This window comes from Dermacentor silvarum, chromosome 7 (genome assembly GCF_013339745.2).
Source record: "Dermacentor silvarum isolate Dsil-2018 chromosome 7, BIME_Dsil_1.4, whole genome shotgun sequence".
Classification (NCBI taxonomy): Eukaryota; Metazoa; Arthropoda; class Arachnida; order Ixodida; family Ixodidae; genus Dermacentor; species Dermacentor silvarum.
The window spans coordinates 99,537,108-99,560,803 of NC_051160.1; the positions used below are offsets into that span (position 1 = coordinate 99,537,108).

The following is a 23,696-nucleotide window of genomic DNA, read 5'->3' on the forward strand; positions in this document are numbered from 1 at the left end:
GAGTGTCACATCATCCACAGGACCACTAGCGCATACCATCCACAGACGAACGGGCTGACGGAGCGTTTCAACCGTACTCTTGGCGACATGCTCGCCATGTACGTCGCGTCCGACCATTCCAACTGGGACGCTGTGCTTCCGTTCGTCACGTTCGCCTATAATACTGCCACTCAAGCTACCACTGGTTTTTCTCCGTTTTTCTTACTGTACGGCCGTGAACCTTCCTGCACCATCGATACCATGCTCCCCTACCAGCCTGATTCATCGGAATGTGTTCCTGTGTCTCAAGCTGCGCAGCATGCTGAAGAATGCAGACAACTCGCCCGTTGTCTTACCACCGCAGATCAGACACAACAGAAGCTCCGTCGTGGTGGCTCTGTTCCACCAAGCTTCCCTTCCGATTCGTTGGTTTGGCTGTGGGTTCCACCTGTAGCTCCCGGCCTTTCTTCTAAGCTGCTCCCAAGATATCACGGACCTTACCGTGTAATTGCACAAACTTCCCCCGTGAATTATGTCGTCGAGCCTGTGTCACCGTCCTCTGATCAGCGCCGTCGCGGTCGCGAAACGGTTCACGTAGATCGGCTCAAGCCCTTCTACGATCCCTCTATGTTACCGTATGCTTAGATCGCCAGGATGGCGTCTTTTTCTCCGGGGGACAAATGTAAGGAAGAAGAAGTGCCGGTTACTCAGGTGCATCTCCGGTGTATGAACTACGACGAAGAAGTGCCGGTCGGTCAGGCGCATCACCAGCGCGTTTACGCACGGGGCTTGTCCTGACTGCTCGCAGGGTTCTGACTGCCGCACCGAGTTCGACCTCTCAATCCTGTCAATAAACACCTTGACAATATATATATATATATATATATATATATATATAGGCTGGTGATGATGATGAGCAGATAAGGAATAAAGGCCAAGGATCATGTCCTGAACGCAATGGTCAAGTACTTGGAACAAATCAAATCTGTAGCGACCGCTGACGCTGACACAAGCGGCACACTCTATCCCCCATCATCGTTCCCCCATCATCGACTTGTAATACGCGGGACTCGGCAGGTATGAGCACTTTGTTGAGCGGCTTCTGAAGATCAGCGCTTATGACTGAGATGTGTGTGCCGGTGTCGATTAGGGCGGTTACAGGTAGAGCATCACCTTCTACGGTGATTAGGTTCTCACCTGTCGGAAATGTAAGGAGAGGACTTGCAGGCCGGGGGTGCAATGCAGCGTCACCTCCGAGAGCGGCATCCGTCAGTTTTCCGGGAATGATCGTGCAGAAGGGTGCGGCGATGAAAAGCGGCTCGAGTGTCTGGTGGACGCAGAAGGGCCATGATCACAGTATGTTGGGTCATTCGGAGCATCAAATGGCAGGTGCTGGGTGTCATTGTAGCGTTAGTAAAACGTGGAGCATGAAAACGACGGCTAACGATGAGGTCAATAGCGGGTAATGTGCCCCACGCCGCTACAATGATAGCGTATGGGCTCGTGGTCAGGTGTTCGCCATTGGGGCGGATCTCGATAGTGTCGAAACGTCGTTCGAGGTGGAAGAACAGGGGCACTAGGTCTAACCGAAGGGCCGCTTAAGCTTTCAACATTGAAAAAACTATGGTTTTATGGGATAGCGTGTATGTTACGTGTATTCTATATTTCCTTTGCGCATTTTCATAGATTACCATGCGAAAGGACTGTAGTACATATTAGTTGGTGTGTTAAAGGAACTCTCCCTTTATTTAAATAGCAGTGACAATTTAGAACGCATTCTCCTTGCGATATATAGGTCCGGATAAAGCTGATGCCTAACCCTTCTGGCACTGTGCCAATTGTAACACATAGGATATTTTACGAATGGTAATAAATAAACACTTTGCAAACGTAATTTCGGACCTGCCTTTATCGCATTTGGGGCCTTCCTCCAATAAGCATTCTGACTGAAAGGTATGGAATCTTTGTATTTTTTAACACTCGATTTGGTCTGCTTTCCCTTTCAAATTCTTCATAACGAATGTTAATAGGGCCCCATTGCTTTAGTGGATTAAAGTTGATATTAAACCTTTGTTTATATCAATTGTTGCGAAAAATATAGCAACGCTGCCGTTGTGTTTTTCTATGTTGCCTTAGATTTTCTGCTCCTACAAGGAGATTGGAAAGATTGCCTAGACGAAAGGGCTTTCCACACATTAACATAATTTTGAGCGCATTCTCGTCAAAGTGCATCCAGACAAATAAATTTAAAGAAATTCTCAAACATTTCTATAGCCACACGACAAGGGGTATCGATGCTAACAGGTGCACCTGTGTAGTTAGTCTTCAACATAGCCAATAGAGCAGACGACGGGAGGAGTGAAAGAACAGGACAGGTTCCATGTCGCTTATCGTGTGGCCCACCTTATAAAGTGCAGAAGGCTATTTCATCTTGGCAATGACTTCAATAAGCCTGCATAGACACAGAACCGCATTAAAAAATCGGTCAACCCTTCCACTGGGGTGGAGATGGAAGACCAGCGAAGCTGTACAATGGTGGGAATTAGGTATTTCCAATTGCGACTATTAAGATGCGATGGTGTAATTAGTTATTTGAAGTAATAAAGAATGAGAAATATATACATGATCAGGTGGTTTTCGTTTATTTAGTGATCACAGGGACCATGGCCTTATGTTCGCTACGGTGCACCGCCATAGGGTGTACGGCAAATGTTGGCACGTTCTTCATAAACACGTCACCAACGCCAGGCGCGTACGGTGCGAACGCGGGCAAAACACCGCCTCTGTCGACAACAGTTGTGCGCGTTGTTTGTGTGACTACAGTGCCTAGAATATACTATATTCTAGGCACTGTAGTGTGACCGCACACAACCGCTGTCAAAACTCTGGCTACCTGACGAATGGCTAAACGCCGTTGTCAACTCTGTTAGGTGATGATAAGTGGTTCTTGAGGGAAAGGGAAAGGTTGGCGCTATCTTCTGCAGCCCTTGAGGGAGCACGGCTCAGCGCCAAAGGTGAGATGCGGGCAAGAGCCCAGAGAGAGTCGGCGGCAGAGGCTGGCAGGGCTGCGCGCATGAGCCGCAGTGGGAGAGCGGGCACGCACACGCACAATCTAGGGTGCCTCGATACCTCCTCGCCCACAACTCCCCTTCCACTGGGAAGTCACGTTTGCTCTCCGCCGTGCGTTCGCTCCCCGTGAAAGCACGCGTCTCTCGCTCTCGCGTGCTTTCACTCGCACATAAGTCGCGTTTGCTCTCCGCCGTGCGTTCGATTCCCGTGACAGCCCGCGTCCCTCGCCCTCGCGCGCTTTCACTAGCACATACAGCATACAGCCAATGAGAGTTTTTCTATTTCCATACGCGACGATCGAAAAATGAGCCCTTCACAGCTTCGCTGCAAAAATTACCTTGTTACGACCCAATGGAATGCTAGACAGGCGAGCGCATCATATGGCTTATAGCAGAGTACCACATGTATGCCTTTTGCTGCAAAATGCTGATTCCTGCCTTTTATGTGCTCGCAGTCGATGTCCCATCTATTTTCAGGCAAGCGCATCCTGAGCTGCAGCATATGTAGCTCGCTCGTGAAAGGTGTGCTCACCGACATCCGGCGTGGCCTGTCCGGTGAGGTGGTCATCCACGACCTGAGGCGCATATGCAAACTGTTTTGGCTCGCTGGCTCAAGGCGCGTCTGCGACGGCCTCGCTAGTACCTTTAAGGTAAACCCCACACTCTTTCCTTTCAGACATTGGGCTGCGCCCAAATTAGCATACACCTAAACACAATTGCCTAGATGGCTTTGTAATCTTTTGTAATGCAAAACAACCACAAACAAGAAACTGAGAAGTGCGAGCGCATATAATAGCAGTGCTAGGACGACGACCCATATGTAATGCCCGTGTCACACGGCCCACTTGGAAGGCCTTCCAGTTGGCGGCCTTCGAAACGCCTCAAATCTATCAACTCAAAGGAGTTGTGGCTGCTAAACGGCACGGTTTGCAGGCCGTTGCGTGTGTCAGGCATTTCTCCCAATAATTGTGTGGTGCTGGGGATCTTTAATTTTGTTTTCATGTCACCAAAAATAAACAATACCAAATGCACTTAAAAGTTATTGCAGTTTTGTTTAAATATTTCAAAAAATCGTTTTTATATCTTTTACATATATGTTTAGTTCCTAAGTTGCTGAGAGCGAAACTGTGGCAAAACTGCGCCACTTGATGTGGCTTCCCTTGCTCAAAGGCCATCGGGGTTTCGATAGAGTTGTAGAGCTCTCCGTTGACTCGACAGACTATTGACTCGGCGGCCTTCGAAACCGCCCTTATTGCATCTCGAACTTGACGTTTGAGCCCACAGACTATCGGTTGGAAGGCCTTCCAAACGCCCGTGTGACACGGGTATAAGGTATTTTCAGTGCATATACCCATAGGTTGATAGAATGAGTCGATACTCACTCAAATTCACTCACCAAAATTTGGAGGACGCCTAAATTTCACCTTTAAGAGTGGAACGCGATAGCATTAAAAGATCCTTGACTCTTTCTCACGCTTCCCGGCAAATGCAGCTTATGTACCCTAGGGAGCCTACAAACAGCGTTGCATGTATGCTCCCTAATGTAACCGTAATGTTTACTGGGAAACGCTGGCGGTGAACGCTATGCACGATGGCGCACTTTCTAGTAGAAACGTGGCCTCTTGCGTGGGCCGATCTTATTGTTTCGCACTTTTAATATATCAGTTTGAGAGGATTTAACATAAGAGGCGTGCGCTGTCGTTGTTTTGTCTCATCACATTTGTTTGTGGGCTGTAATTCTCAAAACTCCGAGGAACACCTTTGTAAAGAATGTAAGACAAATTGTGAGCAGCATTAGTGGTAAAAGAAGTATTTAGTGTCTACAGAGGGCCAGCTTGGTCGTGGTTCGGAAGGATGTTTCGCCTAACGATGGTCGGCGCCGACACCGGATTTTTTTTCGACAGGGCACCCTTAACGCTGTGGCGTTACTATTCCAGGAATGTATGTGGTCATTCACATTCATGTGCACTCAAATTCATTGGCACTCACACGCGTTCATTCACAATTACTGACATCCATTCGCGTTCATACTCAAGTCCACTCCCGCTCACCATCACTCACTGACGCTCACTCCCAGCCATACTCACATGTGCTGAAAATCACCGTCGCCAATTTTTTTTTTTGTACTCAGCATTTATTCCTCAAAGGTTTACCTGCACATGCTCCCGTTCATATTCGCGACCTCTCACAGCGTCCGTCACACAGTAGTTTTCAATTTCTCACCGACGAAAGCAGTTTAAAGCTATCACAACACAATGCAATCGTTTGTGAATGTGGCGACCAGTGAGGTCACGACATTCTCACCAACGATAAAATGTTGTAAGCTGTTCTATGGTGCATCGTACAAACCACCGTGGTACCGACTATCATCACGACGAAGGTGGAATGAAGGGGACCGACAAAACCAAAGAGCTTACTATGATCTAGATGTTACATGCCCTCTGGAATGTGACATGCCTGTTTGCGCACTACAACACACTGTTCTCGCAGGTGCCGGGTGTAAACGAGCAGTGCAATTATTCATGTGTGCTGCCGCTTATACCGTCACAGCATAGATACGCAGAGGTTCACACCGCAATTGACGAGATGATCAACCTCCAATGCGGTAGTTCATGATAATGATAAGCAGGCTGCGCTGTCAATATTTAGGTACCATCAAAGGAGACTAAGTGCACCTTAAATTCGTAAGTAGCGCGTTTGAGAACACGGTAATCACTGATCGCCAGTGGGCACGTCACGCACTTTTTTGAATATTTTCTAGGCTGTCAGTTGCGCGCAGACAAAATGTTTACATAAATTAAAAAAAAGTCACAGGCCTGCGTGGCACGCGCGGCGCAGTCACAGCGTAAGCTAGTGGAGCGGCTCAAGAGTATCTCCAATTTGGGAACCACGCACAACAGAGTCTTCGCGGCACACTGTTCGCCTCGTTTTGACGAGAACAATCTGAACTGTCCGCCCGGCGTCGACGCCGAGCTGCGGCTTGTAACGTTCTCTGCACAGCAGGCTGCTGAGACCGATCAAGCCTTGCAACTAGAACATACATGTCGGGCGCGCCGCGTTTGCAGGCAGCTTACTAGATGGTGCCACCATACTGGTGGAGGCTCGGCAGCTCGGGAGCTCGTTGATTGCGCGCCTCGTCTGAATCGCATATCGTCGTCTGCGCCTGCGGATGCTGCGTTTGCAGGCATCTTACCAAGATGGCGCCACCATACTGGCGGAGGCTCCAGTCCTCTCACCCTGCGTTTTCATTAGGGTATTTTCCGCTGCCCGGTAGCAAGTACTTGCGTGGCTCAGTGGTAGTGTATCCGGCTTCCAGGCAGCGGGCGCGGGTTCGATCCCGGCGGGAATCGGGTACTTTTTTCCCGTTTCCTGCGATAGCGGTTAAGCGCGGACGCTGGGGCGGCATCATGGCGACCCGAAACGGCTATTGGAATGAGCCCATAACAGCTTACGCTGTAAAAGTAGGAAGTCGGAAGCTGGTAAAGCAGACATTTACTACAGGACTTTACAACCTCCACATAGAAATTTGTAACCAATGTTAATACTTGCGAAGTTGGGTAACAAATACTGACTCTAAAGTTTCAATTCAGCATATGCAAAAAATAATGTGACTTACTGCACACAATAGCCAACAACATTTATTTTGTCGTTTCCTCCTAAAATTCCTCGGCACATCGTTAAGATATATTCGCAGCAGCGGGACACCATAGCCACTGCGGTGCCGTGGAGGGTTCAAACAATTCAAACATTGAAAAGATCACTTTCTAAACCGACCAGGCCAAACGTATTATTTTACATGTGAAGGATTTGATAACTTAATATCAATCTTAACTTAGCTAAACTTTACGGCGTTAGTAGCATTTTCGATACCTTGAAGTGACAGTTGATTGGTTATTAGTTCGGCACATAAATCGGTATAATAATTTTGTCTGTGAAAAAATATTGCTGATATTCTCTAATATACTTTGCAAGGGAAGGAGGAGGAATAAAAGTTTAACGTGCGAAAAAGCGAAAATGTTCATTCTTCGCCCGACGTGGTTGACTCTCTCAGTCCAGAAAGCTGTTGGTTAATGCAGCGGCCCATGCCCGCTCAACAAGAGTTCGCTGGTTGTTCAGGCTCGATGCCGTTAACATTGCCTACCATTTTTCATCGATTGTTTGTAGCGATTCTGACGCTTCATCTTGAGTTCTTTCTCGTGCTGTCTTGTTATATTTTCTAGAATATTCAGTGCTGCGGCAGAGAAATGGCCTTTTTCTAGGTTTCTGCACGTTGTTTGTGAGTCGCTCAAGATGCTGACTGTGGTCTTGCATGGGGAGTTGCCGAAGACGATGGTCACTTGCTCCGCCGTTTCTAGATTTCTGGCCGGTATGGGCGCCGCGACTAGCTCATTCCCTTGGTTCTTGGTCGAGATAATTGCATATGCTCTTATACCAGGATGCGTTTCCGTATCTGTATATCTCGTCCTAGTGTACTTGGAGTATTTCTTGCTGATCGCGCGAATTCTTGCTTGTGCATGTCTTTGTGCTGTGCTGCATGCATGTTGCAAGGTATTGCAGCAACTGAGATAAGCACTCCGAGAAGTGGCCGTAATCGCACTTTCGTGTCTCATCCTGCTATGAAGTTTTCGCTGTGTGCGAGTTTGCGACGTACTGCTCTGCTGGTTTGAGGCAGCTTAAGGCGTTCCAGCTGGCTGGCGCTGTGCGCTTCACTCATTACTTCCCGGGTGTTATGGAGGCCAAGTTTCAGGAGTACCATGGTTTAGGTCATACGTGGAAGTCCTAGTGCGCTCTAGATTGCTTTTCTGATGATAATATTTAGTTTTTCATTCCCAGCTTTATTGAGGCGTAGATAGAGGGTGTCATATGTGACCTGGTTTATGGATGGTTTCTAGCTCTTTGAGTCCTCTTATCTGGGTCATTATACGCCTAATGAGACTTTTGGATCTGGGGATACCGGGGGGAGGGGGGAAGGTGGAGGGGGTTTTTCCCGGGTGTTATACTTCGGAATAGGTATCTCTCCTCTTTGGACGGTGCACTGGAGAGCGCATTCTGCGAGGTGATGTTCTATCTGGTCGATTGCCTCTTGGAGGGCTGTTTGCTGCTGTACGGTTGTGGATGCTTTTGTCCATAACATTATATCGTCGGCCTGTATTACATGGTTAAAGTCTTTGATGTCATCAAGTTGTTGCGGGAGCTTAATCACGGTGAAATTGAACAAGAAAGGTGAAATCCCAGACTCATCTGGAGTGGCTTTGCTGGGAATTTCGAATTTGTCGATTTGGAGGTTGCCAATACCCAGCGTAGTCGTGCGGTTTTTGAGGATGTATTGTACGTATTGATGGGTCTAGATTCCGCAGATTGTTTCTTGGAGATTTTGGAGGGTTGCTTCATGCTTCGAAATATGAAAGGCTCCTTTGACATCTATCGCTAAAGCAGAAAACTGTTTGCGGCGTTCTAAGTAGCCCAAGAAGTCCTCCTTGAGTTGTAGGAGTATTGGAGATCACAAGGAGAGGCCTTCGTCCTGCAGTGGACATAACTATAGGCTGATGATGATGATTATCTTCTGCTGAGAGGAGCTGTCGGAGTCCTGAGTCTTCTAGGCATGGAGTAAGGCGATCGTGGACCATGTGTTCAAAGAGCTTTCTGGCGCAGGAAGTAAGGGAGATGGGCATTATGTTGCTGATTTGTAGTTGCTTGTTAGGTTTTTGTATCATAGTGAGTTCTGCCCTCTTCTATACTTCCAGGAGCTCACCTTTTTCCCAGCAGTTATTCAACTGCTCGAGGAGTCAATTTATGGCCTTGTCTGGGTGGTTTCGCTGGAGACCTCCCAGACAAGGTTTGATTGCTTCGTCCTTTGCTGGCGATGTGTTTCGCGTCAAACTGGAAAGGGCAGCGTGGAGTTCAGAAATATGAAAGGGCTGTCGAGGTTGGGGTTCGCCTTTGTGCGGTTGAAGATCGGTGGCCTTGGGGGGGGGGGGGGGTATCTTAGGCAATTAACAGCCGAGATGTTTTTAGTCGAGCGTCCGCTGTCGAAGACGGGGCCGTCACGCAGGAGCAGAGCCGGAGAGGTCACGTGACCCGCTTGCCGGGAGGAGAGGAGCCGATAAATCGGAGCGCGCGCCGGGGAGGAGGAGGATAGGCGCCGGGGAATAAAAAGCAGGTGTTTGCGCCGCACGTTCTCGGTTCTCGGGACGCCGCTCGGGAGGAGGATACCCGCCGTGGTTGATCAGTGGCTATGGTGCTGGGCTGCTGAGAACAAGGTCGCGGGATCGAATCCCGGCCACGGCGGCCGCATTTCGATGGGGGCGAAATGCGAAAACACCCCTGTACTTAGATTTAGGTGCACGTTAAAGAACCCCAGGTGGTCCAAATTTCCGGAGTCCCCCACTACGGCGTGCCTCATAATCAGATCGTGGTTTTGGCACGTAAAACCTCATAATTCATTCAATTCAATTCGAGAGGAGGAGCAGACGCCTGTGTATCATAGCAGGTTCTTGTGCCGCGCGCTCTTCGCACGATGGACGCTGCTCGGCGCGAGCGGCAATACACAGAAACGTACGCTGCAACCGCAGAAACAAAACGACCACAGCTCCGCTGTTTCGGCAGCTTTCATGGCACTGGCTGCATTTTTCTAGCGTTAGCTACACTGGCCTAGCCAAGCCCGTTTCGCGCGGCACATCAAGAGCCGTGCTGCGCATGCGCAAGGGTCAGTGATGTCACACGGCATGCGCATCGGAGCCACCGGAGCCGGCACCTCTCGCGCACTCCGCCGCCGCCGTGCGCGGATCACCGGCGCCGGTCTGCGCATTCCAGAGGAATGACGTCGTAGCCGTGGTAGACGCACTGGCGCCGGCGCGCGCTCGCTGTGCAGTCGCCGTCTGACACTGCGTTGGAGCCGCTGCGCTTCTGACTGGCGTTTGCCAATGTGGTATAGCCATGGAGAAGGAGAGCGCAAATTCTGCTCAACAGCGCAGAAGAACGGAGAAGCTTGACTCATAAGAATAATCTTATCTTAAGAATAATCTTAAGAATAAGCTAAGAATAATCAGCTGAACCTTTGCTAACGCTACGTATATCCTGGCATAGCCAAGCTAAGCCACTGCAACTTTTTTAAACAGCGAATTGGTTTAAGCCAGCCGTAACCTGTGCGTGGGCCACGAGATTATCATCATCAGCATTTGCTCGAGCGTCGTCGTCTTCTTCCGCAGTTTAAGCCAGTCGTAGCCTGTGCGTGTGCCACGAAATTATCATCATCAGCATCGTCTCGAGCGTCGTCTTCTTCCGCAGTTTAAGCCAGTCGTAATTTGCGCGTGTGCTACAAAATTATCATCATCAGTATTGGCTCAAACGTCGTCGGCTTCTTCCGCAGTTTAAGCTAGCCGTAATTTGGGCGTGTGCCACGAAATCATCACCACCAGCATTGGCTCGAGCGTCGTCGTCTTTTTCCGCAGTTTTAAGGCCCATTCACACTTGCGACAAGGCGAGGTCGCGCGACCGATTGCGAATGGCGACCAAATGCTACTCAAGACGAACGATGTTCACACTACAAATGCGACCGGCGAGTCGCTAAACCGAAAGTCTCACGATATGGCGTTCACGTCTGCTTGAAAAGTCATCGCCGCGTCATATAAGCGTCAGCGTACACGGACGTCCTGCTCCTTCGCATCTGATTGTATCAGCTAGTATGCGATCGCAGTCGCGCGACTGAAAAATCGAGCAGTGAGCGACTGGCCCGAAACGGTCGTATTTCGAGAAAAACTACAATTTGGGACTACTTGCGACTGGCCGCTTTGCGACTAACTTGGTCGCGCGACCTCGCCTAGTCGTAAGTGTGAATGGGCCCTAAGCACGAAACTGCCGCGCCGTAGCCATATGAACCAGGCGACGCTACACAAACACGGATCCGCCGAGCTCCCGCCAGGTGCGCGCTAGTGCGTACGCGCCGTGACCTCATCCTGGCACATCTGTGCTCGCCGCCCGAGAGAAATAAATAAATAAAACACAATTACTTTCTTTGCAAGGCAGGATTCGAACCCGGACACCTACGATCTGAAGGCGAGTGTCATAACCACTGCGCTATACACATACTTTTTTTCTTCTTATTGCATGGAAATATAAGTAGTTATATGCCAAAAGTAGTTGTGTTACATACAGGGTGTTTCAGCGAACACCTTCAAAATTTATTTAAGGTTGCCTGTGGCAGATAGTCCAATTCTAGTTAATGGGCTCGTCTACTCGAAGAGGCGGACATTACATGCAAAAAAATTGAAATGCATAATCGTCTAACTACAAAAATTCACTAATTAAGCTTTATCTAATTACCTGATGGCCCATATTGCAATTTAAAAATTGTAGCCGTGGAGTTCGCAAGGCGGATACACTTGGGATTAATTCTCAGGATGACACGAGTTTAGAGATATTATTTCACGAACTTTGCGGAGAAATGCATTAGCGTTTCAGTTAATTTTGTGCTTCAATGCATAAAGCGAAGTTTTGTTGAGAAACTAACTGGAACTCCAATGCATGTCTCCGCAAATTTCGGGAATTCATATCTCGAAACTGGTGTCATCCCGAGATTTGTTTCCAGTGTATCCGCCTTGCAAACTCCACGGCTACAATTTGTAAATTGCAATATGGGCCATCAGGTAATTAGTTAAACACTTATTTCGTGAATTTGTGTTAATTAGTCGATGATGCATTTCAATTTTTTGTGCAAGTAATGTCCGCCTCTTCGAGTAGACCAGCTCATTAACTAGAATTGGGCTGTCTGCCACAGGCAAGCTTTAAGAATTTTTGAAAGTGTTCGCTGAAACACCCTGTATATACACACATGAAAAAGAACCCACGGTCCGAAGGCGAGTGTCATAACCACTGCGCAATACTCCCACGCTTGCCGAACGTGCATTTATGGGAACGATATGGTTGCATTGTACTGAAGATTGCAAGACAACTTCCCCTGGGAGAGAGAAAGAAAAAGTCAGACTGAGAGATAGAGAGAAAGAAAGAGAAAGAAGGAGAGAGAGAGAAATACAGAAAGAAAGAAAGGAAGAGAGAAAGAAAGAAAAAAAGCGAAAGAAAGAAAGAAAGAGAGAGAGATAACGTAATCAATCGGCCAGCTTCGCCGTGTCTTGAGCTTTGCACGGCCTAGTGCAAGCTTTCGCCTTTTTATTGCGATAACAATCATATGGAGACTTCCACCGGATTTCTGCCGTCGGCGTCGCCGTGAGGTTCCGTATAGATAAAATCTTCGCCGCGCGCCGTATGCCCGAGCGGAAGCGTGCGGGGACGCACGCTATCACGGAGAGCGAACGCACTCAATCTCCCACGCGCAAGCAAGGAAGCGGGAAGCGAGCGCCGGAGCGAGCGGGAGGGGGGGGGGGGCACTTTTCTGCCAACAACCGCGCTCGTCGCTCGTCCGCAGTCTCTTATCTCTCCCACGCGCAAATAAGGACGCGGGAAGCCAGTGCCGTAGAGAGCGGGGGGGGGGGATTTCTACTCTGCCAACAACCGCGCTCGTCGCTCGCCGCACCGTCTCTTATCTCCACACGGCTCTGACCTTTATGCACTGTGCATTCGCCGCTCAGTTTCTGTTGAAGCGATAGACCGCACGTACCTTCGCCCGTTGCTGCGGCGTATGCGCCTGCTGCCAGCGTTTTGACAGTCGTTGTCTGCAGTCATTCAGTGTGATCTATTCATGTTTGTTTGTGCGCACTCACACCACGCTTGTTCAATCAGTTAGTAATAGTCGGGCCACATTTTCCAACGCACGCTACAGATGCAGTGCTGCCCGGATCGGCAGTGCAGCGCTACAGGTGTGTCCCTTCGCACGCGCTGCCCACGGGCAGCGCTTCTCATCAACACCACCGTTTCACACGCGCCTTCTCCTGGTCATTGAGTCTCTCTTCATGTCGGTCTACTTACGCCGCAGCACACCTGCTTACTTAATCAGCTCATGTTTACTACAATTCATATTGCTACCAAAGCCGCTCACCTTACTTCGTATGACATTGCTGTGTTGGTATCGCATTCATTGCTTCGCCCTTAGGGCGAAACTGTGACATTTTTTCATACTTGACATCTTCTGAAAATTCTTTTGATAGCAATTATATCGACACACCAGCCACATTTCTACCGTAACCTCCGTGAGGTTCCGTATATTAATTCCCGAACTTTGCGGAGATATGGATTGGCGTTCCAGTTACTTTTGTGCATCATTGCATAAAACTACGTTTTGTTAGGAAAGTAACTGGAGCGCTAATCCATTTCTCTGAACAGTTCGGAAATTAATATCTCGAAACTGGTGTCCTCCTCTGAATTCGTTCCAAGAGGACCCCGCCTTGCGAACTCCACGGCTAGAATTTGTAAATTGCAATATGGACCATAAGGTAATTATTTTAAAAATTTATTAGCAAATTTATGTTAATTCGTCGAATATGCATTTCAAGTTTTGTGCAAGTAATCTCCGCCTTTTCGAGTAGACCAGCTCATGAACTAGAATTGTGCCATCTGCCACAGGCAACCTTTAAATCTTTTAGAAAGTGTTCGTTGAAACACCCTGCATCTACCGGTCATAGGCTCTGCCATCTACGTAATTACGTTACAAAACAACAAACGCTATCTTAACATTTTTCTTGCAACAAATGGACGTGGAGGAGTGCATATTTTTTATAACGAACCAAAATGTTTTCTTTGGTAATTTTTTTTTCGTGTTTCAAGGCCGACAGTTCAGCTCTTTCCCCGTTTTCATACTTGTACATTCTCCCCTAAGCCACCCAGTTGTCGAGCGTCATCGTATGCCTAATAAGCGTTTGAGAAGAACGTCCAGTCGTGCTAAAGATTTACGCCATCTCAATGTCTATGTGAACTAAGGAGGGTGTTATGGAACTGTGGCCTGTTTTTCCTCCGCCTGTGCTCACCATTCTAGGCCACTTTGTCGCCGAAATTGACTGCGCGTTTCTTGTGCAGTTGCCCTTACATGAACTATTTTCCGTAGTAACATTCATTTTAATTCCACATAATGGAAGACCTGTGTGTGACAACTTTCACTGTTTCTATGGCACCCAGAGGCCACCGCTTCTGTGGTAAGATTGTTTGGCTCGGAGATCAAAAAGTTAAAACTTTTTCGTGTACCTGCAAACGGTGTTTGAGGCGTTCTGCAATATTACTAAGCTTCACTGCTTGCCATTTCAGTCTTGTAGAAATCGCACTGTGCTGATAATCTTTTACACCACGAAATTGCGATGACTCCAGACCGCCGTCGCATTTTCTGGGCGCAGGATCAGTTCATCTACGTCATGAGGAAGACCCGGCTGAGCGCCGAACAGGTGTGCGGTTCGGTGCTGGGTGAAGATTGCGGTGGCCAGGCGACGTTCAAATGGACCATCGCTCTGCCTGGAACCGAGAAGCCTGTCCCTGTGCCTCCCAGCCCGAAGGTATGGCCTACCGATGAGGTCGGAGTGCTGAAACCTTCATGTACTGCGCATTGAGCGCATGGTAAACCCAAGTGCTCAAAAGTATTCCAGAGTTCAGCACCACGGCGTCTCCCATAACCCCATGTGCAGTTTAGGCATGATAAACCACACAATTTACCTACGTATTTTAACTTATCGCGCCGCTTTACCATGGGCCACCGGTTTTCGTAGTTACCGCGGGCAATCACCTAGTCACCTGAAGTCTTTTCCCCACGGGGCATTCCTGCTTTTCCTTCTCATGGACGTGTTGCTTGTGTAGATGCATATTTTCTGACACGGATACATTGTTACAGTGTCTTACTCCGTTGACTGCAATGTAATCTACTGAAACGCTTACAAAATTACATATTTTACTTATAAAAAATGAGAGGACGTGGTGACACAAATAATACATTTAATAAGAATTGGCGCTTATACCGGGTGTTTCAGCAAACACTTTCAAATTTTTTAAATGTTGCCTGTGGCAGATAGCAAAATTTTAGTTGATGAGCTGTTCTACTCGAAGAGGCGGACATTACTTGCACAAAAAATTGAAATCCATGTTCAACTAATTAACAAGAATTCACTAATTCAGTTTTCAACTTATTACGGTATGGTTCAAATTGTAATTTAAAAATTGTATCTGTGAAGTTCGCGACGCTGATCCACTTGGAACGAATTCTGAGGATGACACCATATTAATTCCCAAACTTTGCGAATAAAAGCATTGACGTTCCAGTTGCTTTTGTGCTCACCTACCACGGGCACCCTGCAGCTTTGAGTGATTAATAGCACTTAACTTATTCAATGATTTACGCAATAATCTGCAGTGCACGTTTATTTACACAGAGATTTTCAACAATCCAGATTATGAGAACCTAAATCTGAAACTCCGTGTTCAATGAGCACAGACGTGTTTTTAACTTTAATTTTTGTCGGTAAAAGAAAATCTTAGATCTATATACATTTGAAAGGATACCATGACACAACACAGCAACGTAATTTGGTAATTACGCATGAAATGCTTTTAAGTCCCGTTGTCGGCGACCTTCAAGAGACCTTGAGCCAGAAGCCAGAGCCATTATCCGGGCACTCCAGATGAGAACGAAATGAGAACATCCGGGCAACGTTGGGAGAACAAAACGAGATTATCTGGGCAACCAGTAAAAACTTAAGAAAATGCAGTCTCTGACCCCCAACCCTTTCTACAGGACTACATACATACCCTAATTACTGCCGTAACAAGTTACAAAAAAAAAGATTGCTTCCGATTTCTTCGTAATGTTTGTTCACAATATCACTCAAGCTGTAACTTCTAGTAGGCTGAAGTTTAATTTGTAATTTCCACTAGCGACGTTCAAAAGGCAGATACAGGGCACCATTAACTTGATTATCATTTTTTGGTGCTGAGTTAGAGTTCTCTGTGCTCTTTCCAACGCCAGCGGTCCGTGAGTTCCGCGGCCCAGGTTCTGCGCTGCCCCGAGAGATGGTGCCACGCTGCGTAACTAAGCTGGCAGTGTCCGGCACGCCACGGATGGTTGTTTGGCCAAGACCAAAATTGCAGACAAATATTAGACGTTTTATGCCCTATCTTATGTAATATACAACATAAAAATGTGCGATCTAAATTATAGAAGGAGTGCGGAAAATATATTGTGTTTTTGGCTGCTCCAGCTGTGCGTGCCCCTCGTGTGTCCAATCTTGATCTTTTATTGAATAAGCATTCTTCGCCGAGTACCCCGGCGAGTAACCGGGCCTGCCCTGTAACGCCTTGTAACTGGGAAATAAGTGCATGATTGGTCAAGTTAAGGTATTTAATAGTTATAATAACGTAACTATAGATGATCGGCTGCTTTATAATTGATAAAAAACGGCCGCTACAATTATTTGTAAGCATTCTTTGGCGAGTATATAAAAAAAACCAGATCTTTCCCGTAATGCCTTGTAACTTGGAAATAAATGCGTAATTGGCCAAGTTAAGCAATTTGACTTTATGAAATTTTAAGTGTAGGTGATCGGTAGCTGTAGAATCGATAAAACGACTTCTCACGTCAATTCGTGAGCATTCTTTGGTGTGTACCCCAGACAAACCGCGTCGTTCCCGTTACGCTTTGTAACTGGTGAATAAGTGCGTAATTGGCCATATTGAGGCATTTATTCGTCACGCGTATAATCGCGTAGCTGTAGAAGATTGGTAGCTTGCGAATCGATTAAAAACTGGTCAGGTCGTTGTCCCTTCGACTTAGTCATTTGATGCAATAAAAAAGTAGAAAATAATAGCCGGCAGAAGGAACAAGAAGAACAGCCACGGTAACTAGGAGATAATCAACAGCAAGAAAAAGGAGGTGTTAGGAAGCGGATCGGAAAGAACATTATAAGGCGATGCTCGATAAGAAAACCCGGTCACCTCGCCATAGTCATTTTATTTTTAAAAAAACCTTATTTTGAAATAATTTAAATTGAAGCAGGTTCCCAGCTTCCAGGGAAGAAATGCAGGTTGTCTGATTCAGAATACAACATTGTACTGAATGCAGAAAAAGAAGATTATAATACCCGTAATGGTATGGAACTGAATTGTGTTTGGAACGTTGTGATATGGTCTAAGCAGGATAGACATGATTTGCAATACAAAATGCTGCAGAAATTCAGATAATTGTCTGCTAATGCGTAAGCATCCTTTTGCTCCGGAAATTATAATTATTACTATTTGGTTTGTACACACATACACAACGACACGAAGGAAATAGGGAGGGAGCAAGCTGACAACTACCACCGAGAGGCGCACAACGCCTGCATACACTTTCAGGAGGAGGGAATTGAGGAAATGAAAATAGGAGAAAAAAAAGAGGAACTAAAGAAATGACGGAGACACAGACAGAACAAAACGAAAACACAAATAATCTCTATACACGGGAGGCCAAGGCAGTATCTTTCAGAAGTGTTAGCACTGCTCGGTTGGCCTGGTCACGTCGAGCAGCGCACCCCCTTGGAAACAGGCAATAGTCAAGGGTCGCACATTGCAGTCTAACAAGTCTATATTCCTCAATTAGTAATGCGTGCTCCGCAACCAATGCGGGACACTCTCAAACGAGATTCATAAGCTGGCAACATAAGTATACAACGCATGCATTGTATAAAATCGTTTGAAAGAAGCCGGTGGTGAGACGTCGTCTAAGTGTGCAACTAGGCGTTGATCACTATCACAGCCAGCTGCTCTTTAGGTGCCTAATTGTGTTTAAATGGCGCGGTTTAAAAAAGCCAGCACATTTCTTTCCTTGTGTCCTGTACATCCGCGCAGTTTATTAATCTCTCCGTACGAACTCGCCCAGCTGTCGACTATAATTGAGTAACTTAATTGTCGTGCGGCGCACTACACAGCGTCTGTGAAACCCAATGCATTTTGAAGCTTGTGAAACGTAAGCAGAAAAGTGCGCGTAATCTGGCCACTTTTTTCTGACTGTTGTCATTAATTATTATTCTTTTTCGCGGAAGTGTAGCAGATGACTGAGCGAGTGTGAACACGTCGCAATATCCGGCTCCCACGTGACTACTTTTTATCTGATGATGTCCTGCCACAGTAACCTCCCGGGAAATGAAAAGTCCCTGCACATGAGCTTTCAATTCAGTTCAGGGGTTTTACATGCAAAAAGCACGATTTAATTAGGAGGCACGCCATATTAGGCTCCGGATTAATTTCGACCACCAGGGGAACGTTGCAGGGCTCTAAATGCACGGGACATGAGCGTTTTTGCATCTCTCCCCCATCGAAATGCGGCCGCCGCTGCCAGGATTTGATTCCCCAACCTCACGCTTAGCAATGCAACGCCTTAGCCGCTAAGCCACCATGGCGGGTGCTGTAGAAGAGCTATTTAATGAAATATTTAGGGCCTCTGAGGCTTGCAAGTACTCTTTATTACGAATTCAGAGGTCCGGGAGCTTCATTTACTGCAGACGTATGTGCCATAAAGCGACAATCTGATGTATCGTCCGTTGGCATAATTTTATATTGGCTCCACAGATAATTAGGCTAGCTGCAATACTTAAATTGATTCCCTGTTCTACTTTACTCAACAATTTTGGCCAAGAATTCGCCGATAAAATGAAAATTCCCATGCAGAGAATATCACTGGTCGGCGAGCTAAGCCTACCGTCTCGATCGGTGGCAATCAGGGGACCTATAAATGATTGGCGTCTTTGTGAAGTGTTTCTCGCTTGCGTAGGCATGATTTAATTGACCAATTGGTGTAAAATGAAATATGCGGCAAATATGTTACTTTTGTACTTGTTGACTAGGATACAATGTCTTACGAGCATACTTAGGCCGATCCCATTTGACCCGAAAAATCATATGCGGCAAGTCGAATCGATACGCGTCTAAGGAAGCTGACACGTGAAATTGTTTCGTGCATTTTCTGCTTTGATTCCTTAGCTAACTATATGTAATCTACATAACTTATCTGCTTCGCCGTCTGATCAGTGCACCGCGATGGCGCCGACCATCACATGTCAGCAACTGTAGCGCCACCTGTCTTGTTCCTAAACATAAAGGTAATGCTAGCGGTACTAGTATGCGCAGGGCTTTATGTGAACATCTACTGTAGGCTCATTATGTTATAATTTGAACTGATTTCTGATTCTTGTCATCATGGAGCCATCCCCTCGCTGACATTCATGTCGCTATACTGGTACCTTCGTTATTGTTGCGCTGTCATCGTTAGCGCGTCATTGTCAACGAGGCCACTTACGGCTGCTCTGGTTCACACCTGTGCTTTTTATGCATTTTCTTTCAACTTCTCTATGCAGCCATACAATTGTTATTGAATTTAATCACTTCGGTGGCAAGGTTTCTTTTTTTCTTTTTTGCATTTTCAATTACGACTGCAAATAAATTTCTAAAGATTGCAGTTCGCCTACGTGCTTTTTACCATCAGATACAACCAATTATTACAGCGTCTAAATTCGTTGTATTATTTTCCTTGCTCATCCTGAATAGCCAGGTGCCCCGACACTGCGTTTCCTGCATATCACCGACGTGCACGTTGACCTGAGATACTCGGTAGGCAGCCGTGCCGATTGTCTCGAGCCTCTTTGCTGTCGTGAGGAGAATGGCAAGGCCAATCGGCTCGGTAACAATGCAGCTGGCTACTGGGGCTCCTTGCGCAAGTGCGACCTACCTGCCAGGACGCTCGAGAACATGCTGAAGACTGTGCGTGACAACCTGAAGGCGAGTCCTCAATGAAATCTAGAAGCCGCGTCGAGTTGTTTTGCATTTATGATGCTTTCTATGGAACGGGGTCAAATATCACTCCGAAATACAGCTGCAAACAATACAGGCACACGCGCACAAACACGCACGCACACAAGCAAACATACATGCGCACACTCACGCACTCAGACACATGCACACACACACACACGCACACACATACGCACACACGCACACTCACACACACATACACGCACACAACGCACACACATATACGCACACACACAACGCGCACGCGAGCGGTTGTCTTCGATGACTGGGCACCTATTGCTAAGATTTACAGCCGTCGCGCTTGAACGCGATAAGCAATATTTTTTGCAAGATATTTTACAAGCAATGTTTTAGGCGTATATGTAGTCAGCGTAAAGGAGGAACCACTAAGTAGGAGTCCTGAGTGGTACGTCCCCAGACACGCTACGAATCGCATTGGCGTACGACATATGTTAATCCACAGCTTCATTGAATCTACACGCTGCAGCGGGGAATGAAACAGCAATGGAAAACGGTGAGTATTTCATGTGTGCAAATCTTAAAGCTGTCACTAGCACCAGGATGGCTACTAAATCGAGTGGCCTTGTGCTTTGACTAGCCTGAACTCTGCAATTGTAATGTGCGTGTTCAAGAAACATTGATGGAGAGCACTATAACCAGCATCTTCTTATCTGATGCCACAGAGGAAGCTGAGACAGATTTCTGGTTCGACACTCAGCGGCTGTCAAGAGCGTGCATGTGCTGTTTCCTATGAGAAAGGCTGCACCTAAACCAAAAACCAACAACCTCGGCGCTTAGGCTACCGAGTTGAGGCTACTACTGAGGCTACTAGGCCAATGTCTGCGTCACCCGTGGTGATAATAAAAGAGAAGTCACAGTAGATCGAGTTCTTTCATGAGCTTTTTGGAAGGAATTGATTTGGGTGTAACTTTGGAGGAATTGATTTGGGTGTAACTTTGTTTCATGCTTCTAAAGAATCGAGTTGTCGATCAGTGTAATGTCGGGATGCTTTATTATGACGTCTTTATTAGCTCCTTGGTACAGCACCTGCACCGGCCTGCTATTGTCCCACGCTGAGGTTCTCGAATGATGTCAATTGAGTCGAGTTGGTTTTCTAAGTAAAGCTGAACTGAATGGAATTCTGCGGTTTTACGTCCCGAAACCACGATTTGATTATGAGGCACGGCGTAGTGGGGGACTCCGGATTCATTTTGACCCCCAGAAGTTCTATACCATACCCTCAATGCACAGGACACGGGCGTTTTTGGATTTTGCCCCCTATCGAAATGCGGCCGCACGAGGACCAGTTCGCGGCGGCTGTACGTAAAGCTGTGCGGCAGTAAAGGTGTGCAGTAAGAGTAAATTTTGTTTAAGAATATTATAATATACTGATGACTAAAGTCCATCGTTATTTATGTAGTCGGTCGCTGCATTCGAGACCGCACTTTCATAGCAGCGCTGGAAGGAGTACATTGTATCTTATGACATCGGTAACGGTGTTTTGATTAACAAATTACCCTTATTGCTCTTTTTCATATCCTATAGAGTAACGTAACCGACCTGGCGAAACCTGGTTAAACTGCCTGCCATCGAAACTTTGTCTCTGAGCTGGTGCTTTCCTTGTTTGTTTACCCGATTATCCATTCAAATATTCATGTTCTTGCGAGGCATTGGTCCTGTCTTCATTACTTGGATGATCCGTGAAGTAGGAGCACAAAAAAACAAGGAAAGGTGACACGCACACTCGGCTGTGACTTGTTCTAAAGCTACAATGAGCATGTGCAAACAGCACATGCACAAGTTGTTCTGACGCGGTTGCCACGTCGCAGGTGGATTACGTCATCTGGACAGGCGACATTGTCCCTCACGATTACTGGAACACATCGCGCGAGGGCAACATTGCGGTGACAAAGTACACGGCGGACGCCATCGCCAAGTTCCTGCCTGGCGTGCCAGTCTTCCCAGCGATCGGAAACCACGAGTCACACCCTAGCGACAGGTAAGCATCTCACAAGACCAGAAGATCCAAGGTCAACGATGGCAGTGCATTAATGTTTAAACATCCGTGCGACGCGTGCTGTAGTGGAGAGCTAACGAATAACTTTTGCACATTAGTTTTCATAAGGTGCAGAACAATTTTCGAGCCTAGTACAGAATCATAGTATTGCTACTATGGGGGGCAATCTAACACGTTGTTCCGTGCTTAGCTGTACGCCCTGACCGCTGACAGTCGACAAATGGGATGCACAGAAGACAGAGGAGTATTTCTCTGTCCCTGGTAAGGGCCACACCTTCGGCTGGTTTGCAACTGAAACCCAATAGAAAGACAACTTTGCAGTAATGCTGTGGAGTATGCAAGTTGCCTAAACACTCGTTGGCATGTAAATTCTTAGGAATCCGCAGGGTATGAATTGTGAGAGCAGTATATACAAATCAGAGGACTGGGACACAGATACCGAATAATACGCGAGTATGTTAGCGCAGCAAGCCTAGGCAAAAGTTAAAGACATCAGGGACAAACGCAAATCTTTCCACTAGTGAACGTGAAATGGGAACAGCAGTCCTGTAAATATAATAAACGTAAAACCAACATCGCCAAAGGGCACACGACTACTCACATTGAGTGACTTATTTCGAGGAAATAGAAAATGCTCGCATCGATTTATCACCGGCTTCTCCAGAAACAAATAAATATTGTTTCACGATGAAAGGATGATAAAACAAGGGGATTAAAAAAAGAAAAACATTTGCTGACTTGACATACTCTTTTGCAATTTCCGAAGCACCGTTTTAACTGCGAGTTGAAAGAGAACTGCATGCCACTTAATCACAGGAGTATATTTTTTTATACATGCGAGCTGTGGATTCCTTGCTCAGACATCTTATTCATATTGAACTAACCTTAGAGGGCTTGGTGCCTAAAAACTTAGCGTGCTCATTGAATGGCTATAAAATTATTGAGCAGAACTTATCTTTTCCGTTTGATCGCCAATGAAAACTAGTGCTTCAATGCAGCCAACAGCTGCTTTCATTATAAAATAATGAATCGGAGCACTTCTGACTTTCGATGTTTCCAATTTCTCGATAATGAAATACTTGTTATCCCTGCGTACTCAGAAAAAAGGAATATCTGACAAAATCAACTAGTGAATTCTCGAATAAAACATGAGCCCAATTGCGGGGACCATTTGATTCCTACTCAAAATTTTATTATTCGCATGTGTCCTAGTAGATGTATAACCTTTATTTAAAAAACGTACTGTACTGAGGCTTCCACAGATCTAATGATGCGCACTAATCTATTTCTCAAGCAACATTTCTATACAGAAATTGCGATCATCAGGGCTATTAATTGCTGACTTCAGAGGCTATCTTTGTAAAAAAACTTGGGTGAGCATACACGAACATGCCCTAGAACAATCACGTGCCACATAAAGCAAACACGAAGATTTGAATCGCAATAGTGAAAGCAGCAGTATTTCACGATGGAATTTATGTAAGAACCTACAATTCTATTCCCGCATTTATGAAACAGCTCTTGCGCTACGTAATGCTTGTTAAGAAGTAGCAGCCAGTAGCCACAGCAAACATATTATATGCCTAGACGCCCGTCCAGCATGAAACAGCTTCCGAAACAAAAAGCTTTCTGAAATAATATTTATTGAGCGAAACAATGCGCAGCTTCCCGCCACCCGAGGAAAAAGGAGAGATGTCAGTCGCCTGGCTCTACGGCGCCCTGGCTGATCAGTGGTCGCGCTGGCTGCCCCCATCTGCCACCAACACCCTACGAAGGTGAGCTGCCTGCTAAGAACTCCGCGACGAGTTACTTGAGACGACATGTATGATTAATCGCATCTCGCAAGGGCAGCAACTGGGACGGGTGGCCTGATTTCATAATCTTACCCTTTATAATGCTCACTAGGCACCACTAATATCATTCCC

At 46.6% G+C, this 23,696-nt stretch overlaps 1 protein-coding gene across 12 annotated transcripts in view; it reads left to right on the forward strand.

Annotated features, from left to right (window-relative positions):
- Positions 1-23,696, forward strand: part of LOC119459033 (sphingomyelin phosphodiesterase) — a 145,535-nt gene that overhangs the window by 90,025 nt on the left and 31,814 nt on the right. For 2 of the 12 annotated variants that reach the window (XM_049671066.1, XM_049671074.1), the window contains 4 exons: positions 14,372-14,479; positions 19,491-19,721; positions 21,584-21,753; positions 23,436-23,546. The exons of 3 other annotated variants lie outside the window; for them this stretch is intronic. In XM_049671066.1, coding sequence (XP_049527023.1) covers positions 14,372-14,479; positions 19,491-19,721; positions 21,584-21,753; positions 23,436-23,546 — 620 coding nt within the window. Of the gene's footprint in view, positions 1-3,502; positions 3,698-14,323; positions 14,480-19,490; positions 19,722-21,583; positions 21,754-23,435; positions 23,547-23,696 lie in introns of all 12 variants that reach the window. 7 more of the 12 variants (XM_049671065.1, XM_049671073.1, XM_049671069.1 and 4 more) reach the window with 5 other exon arrangements.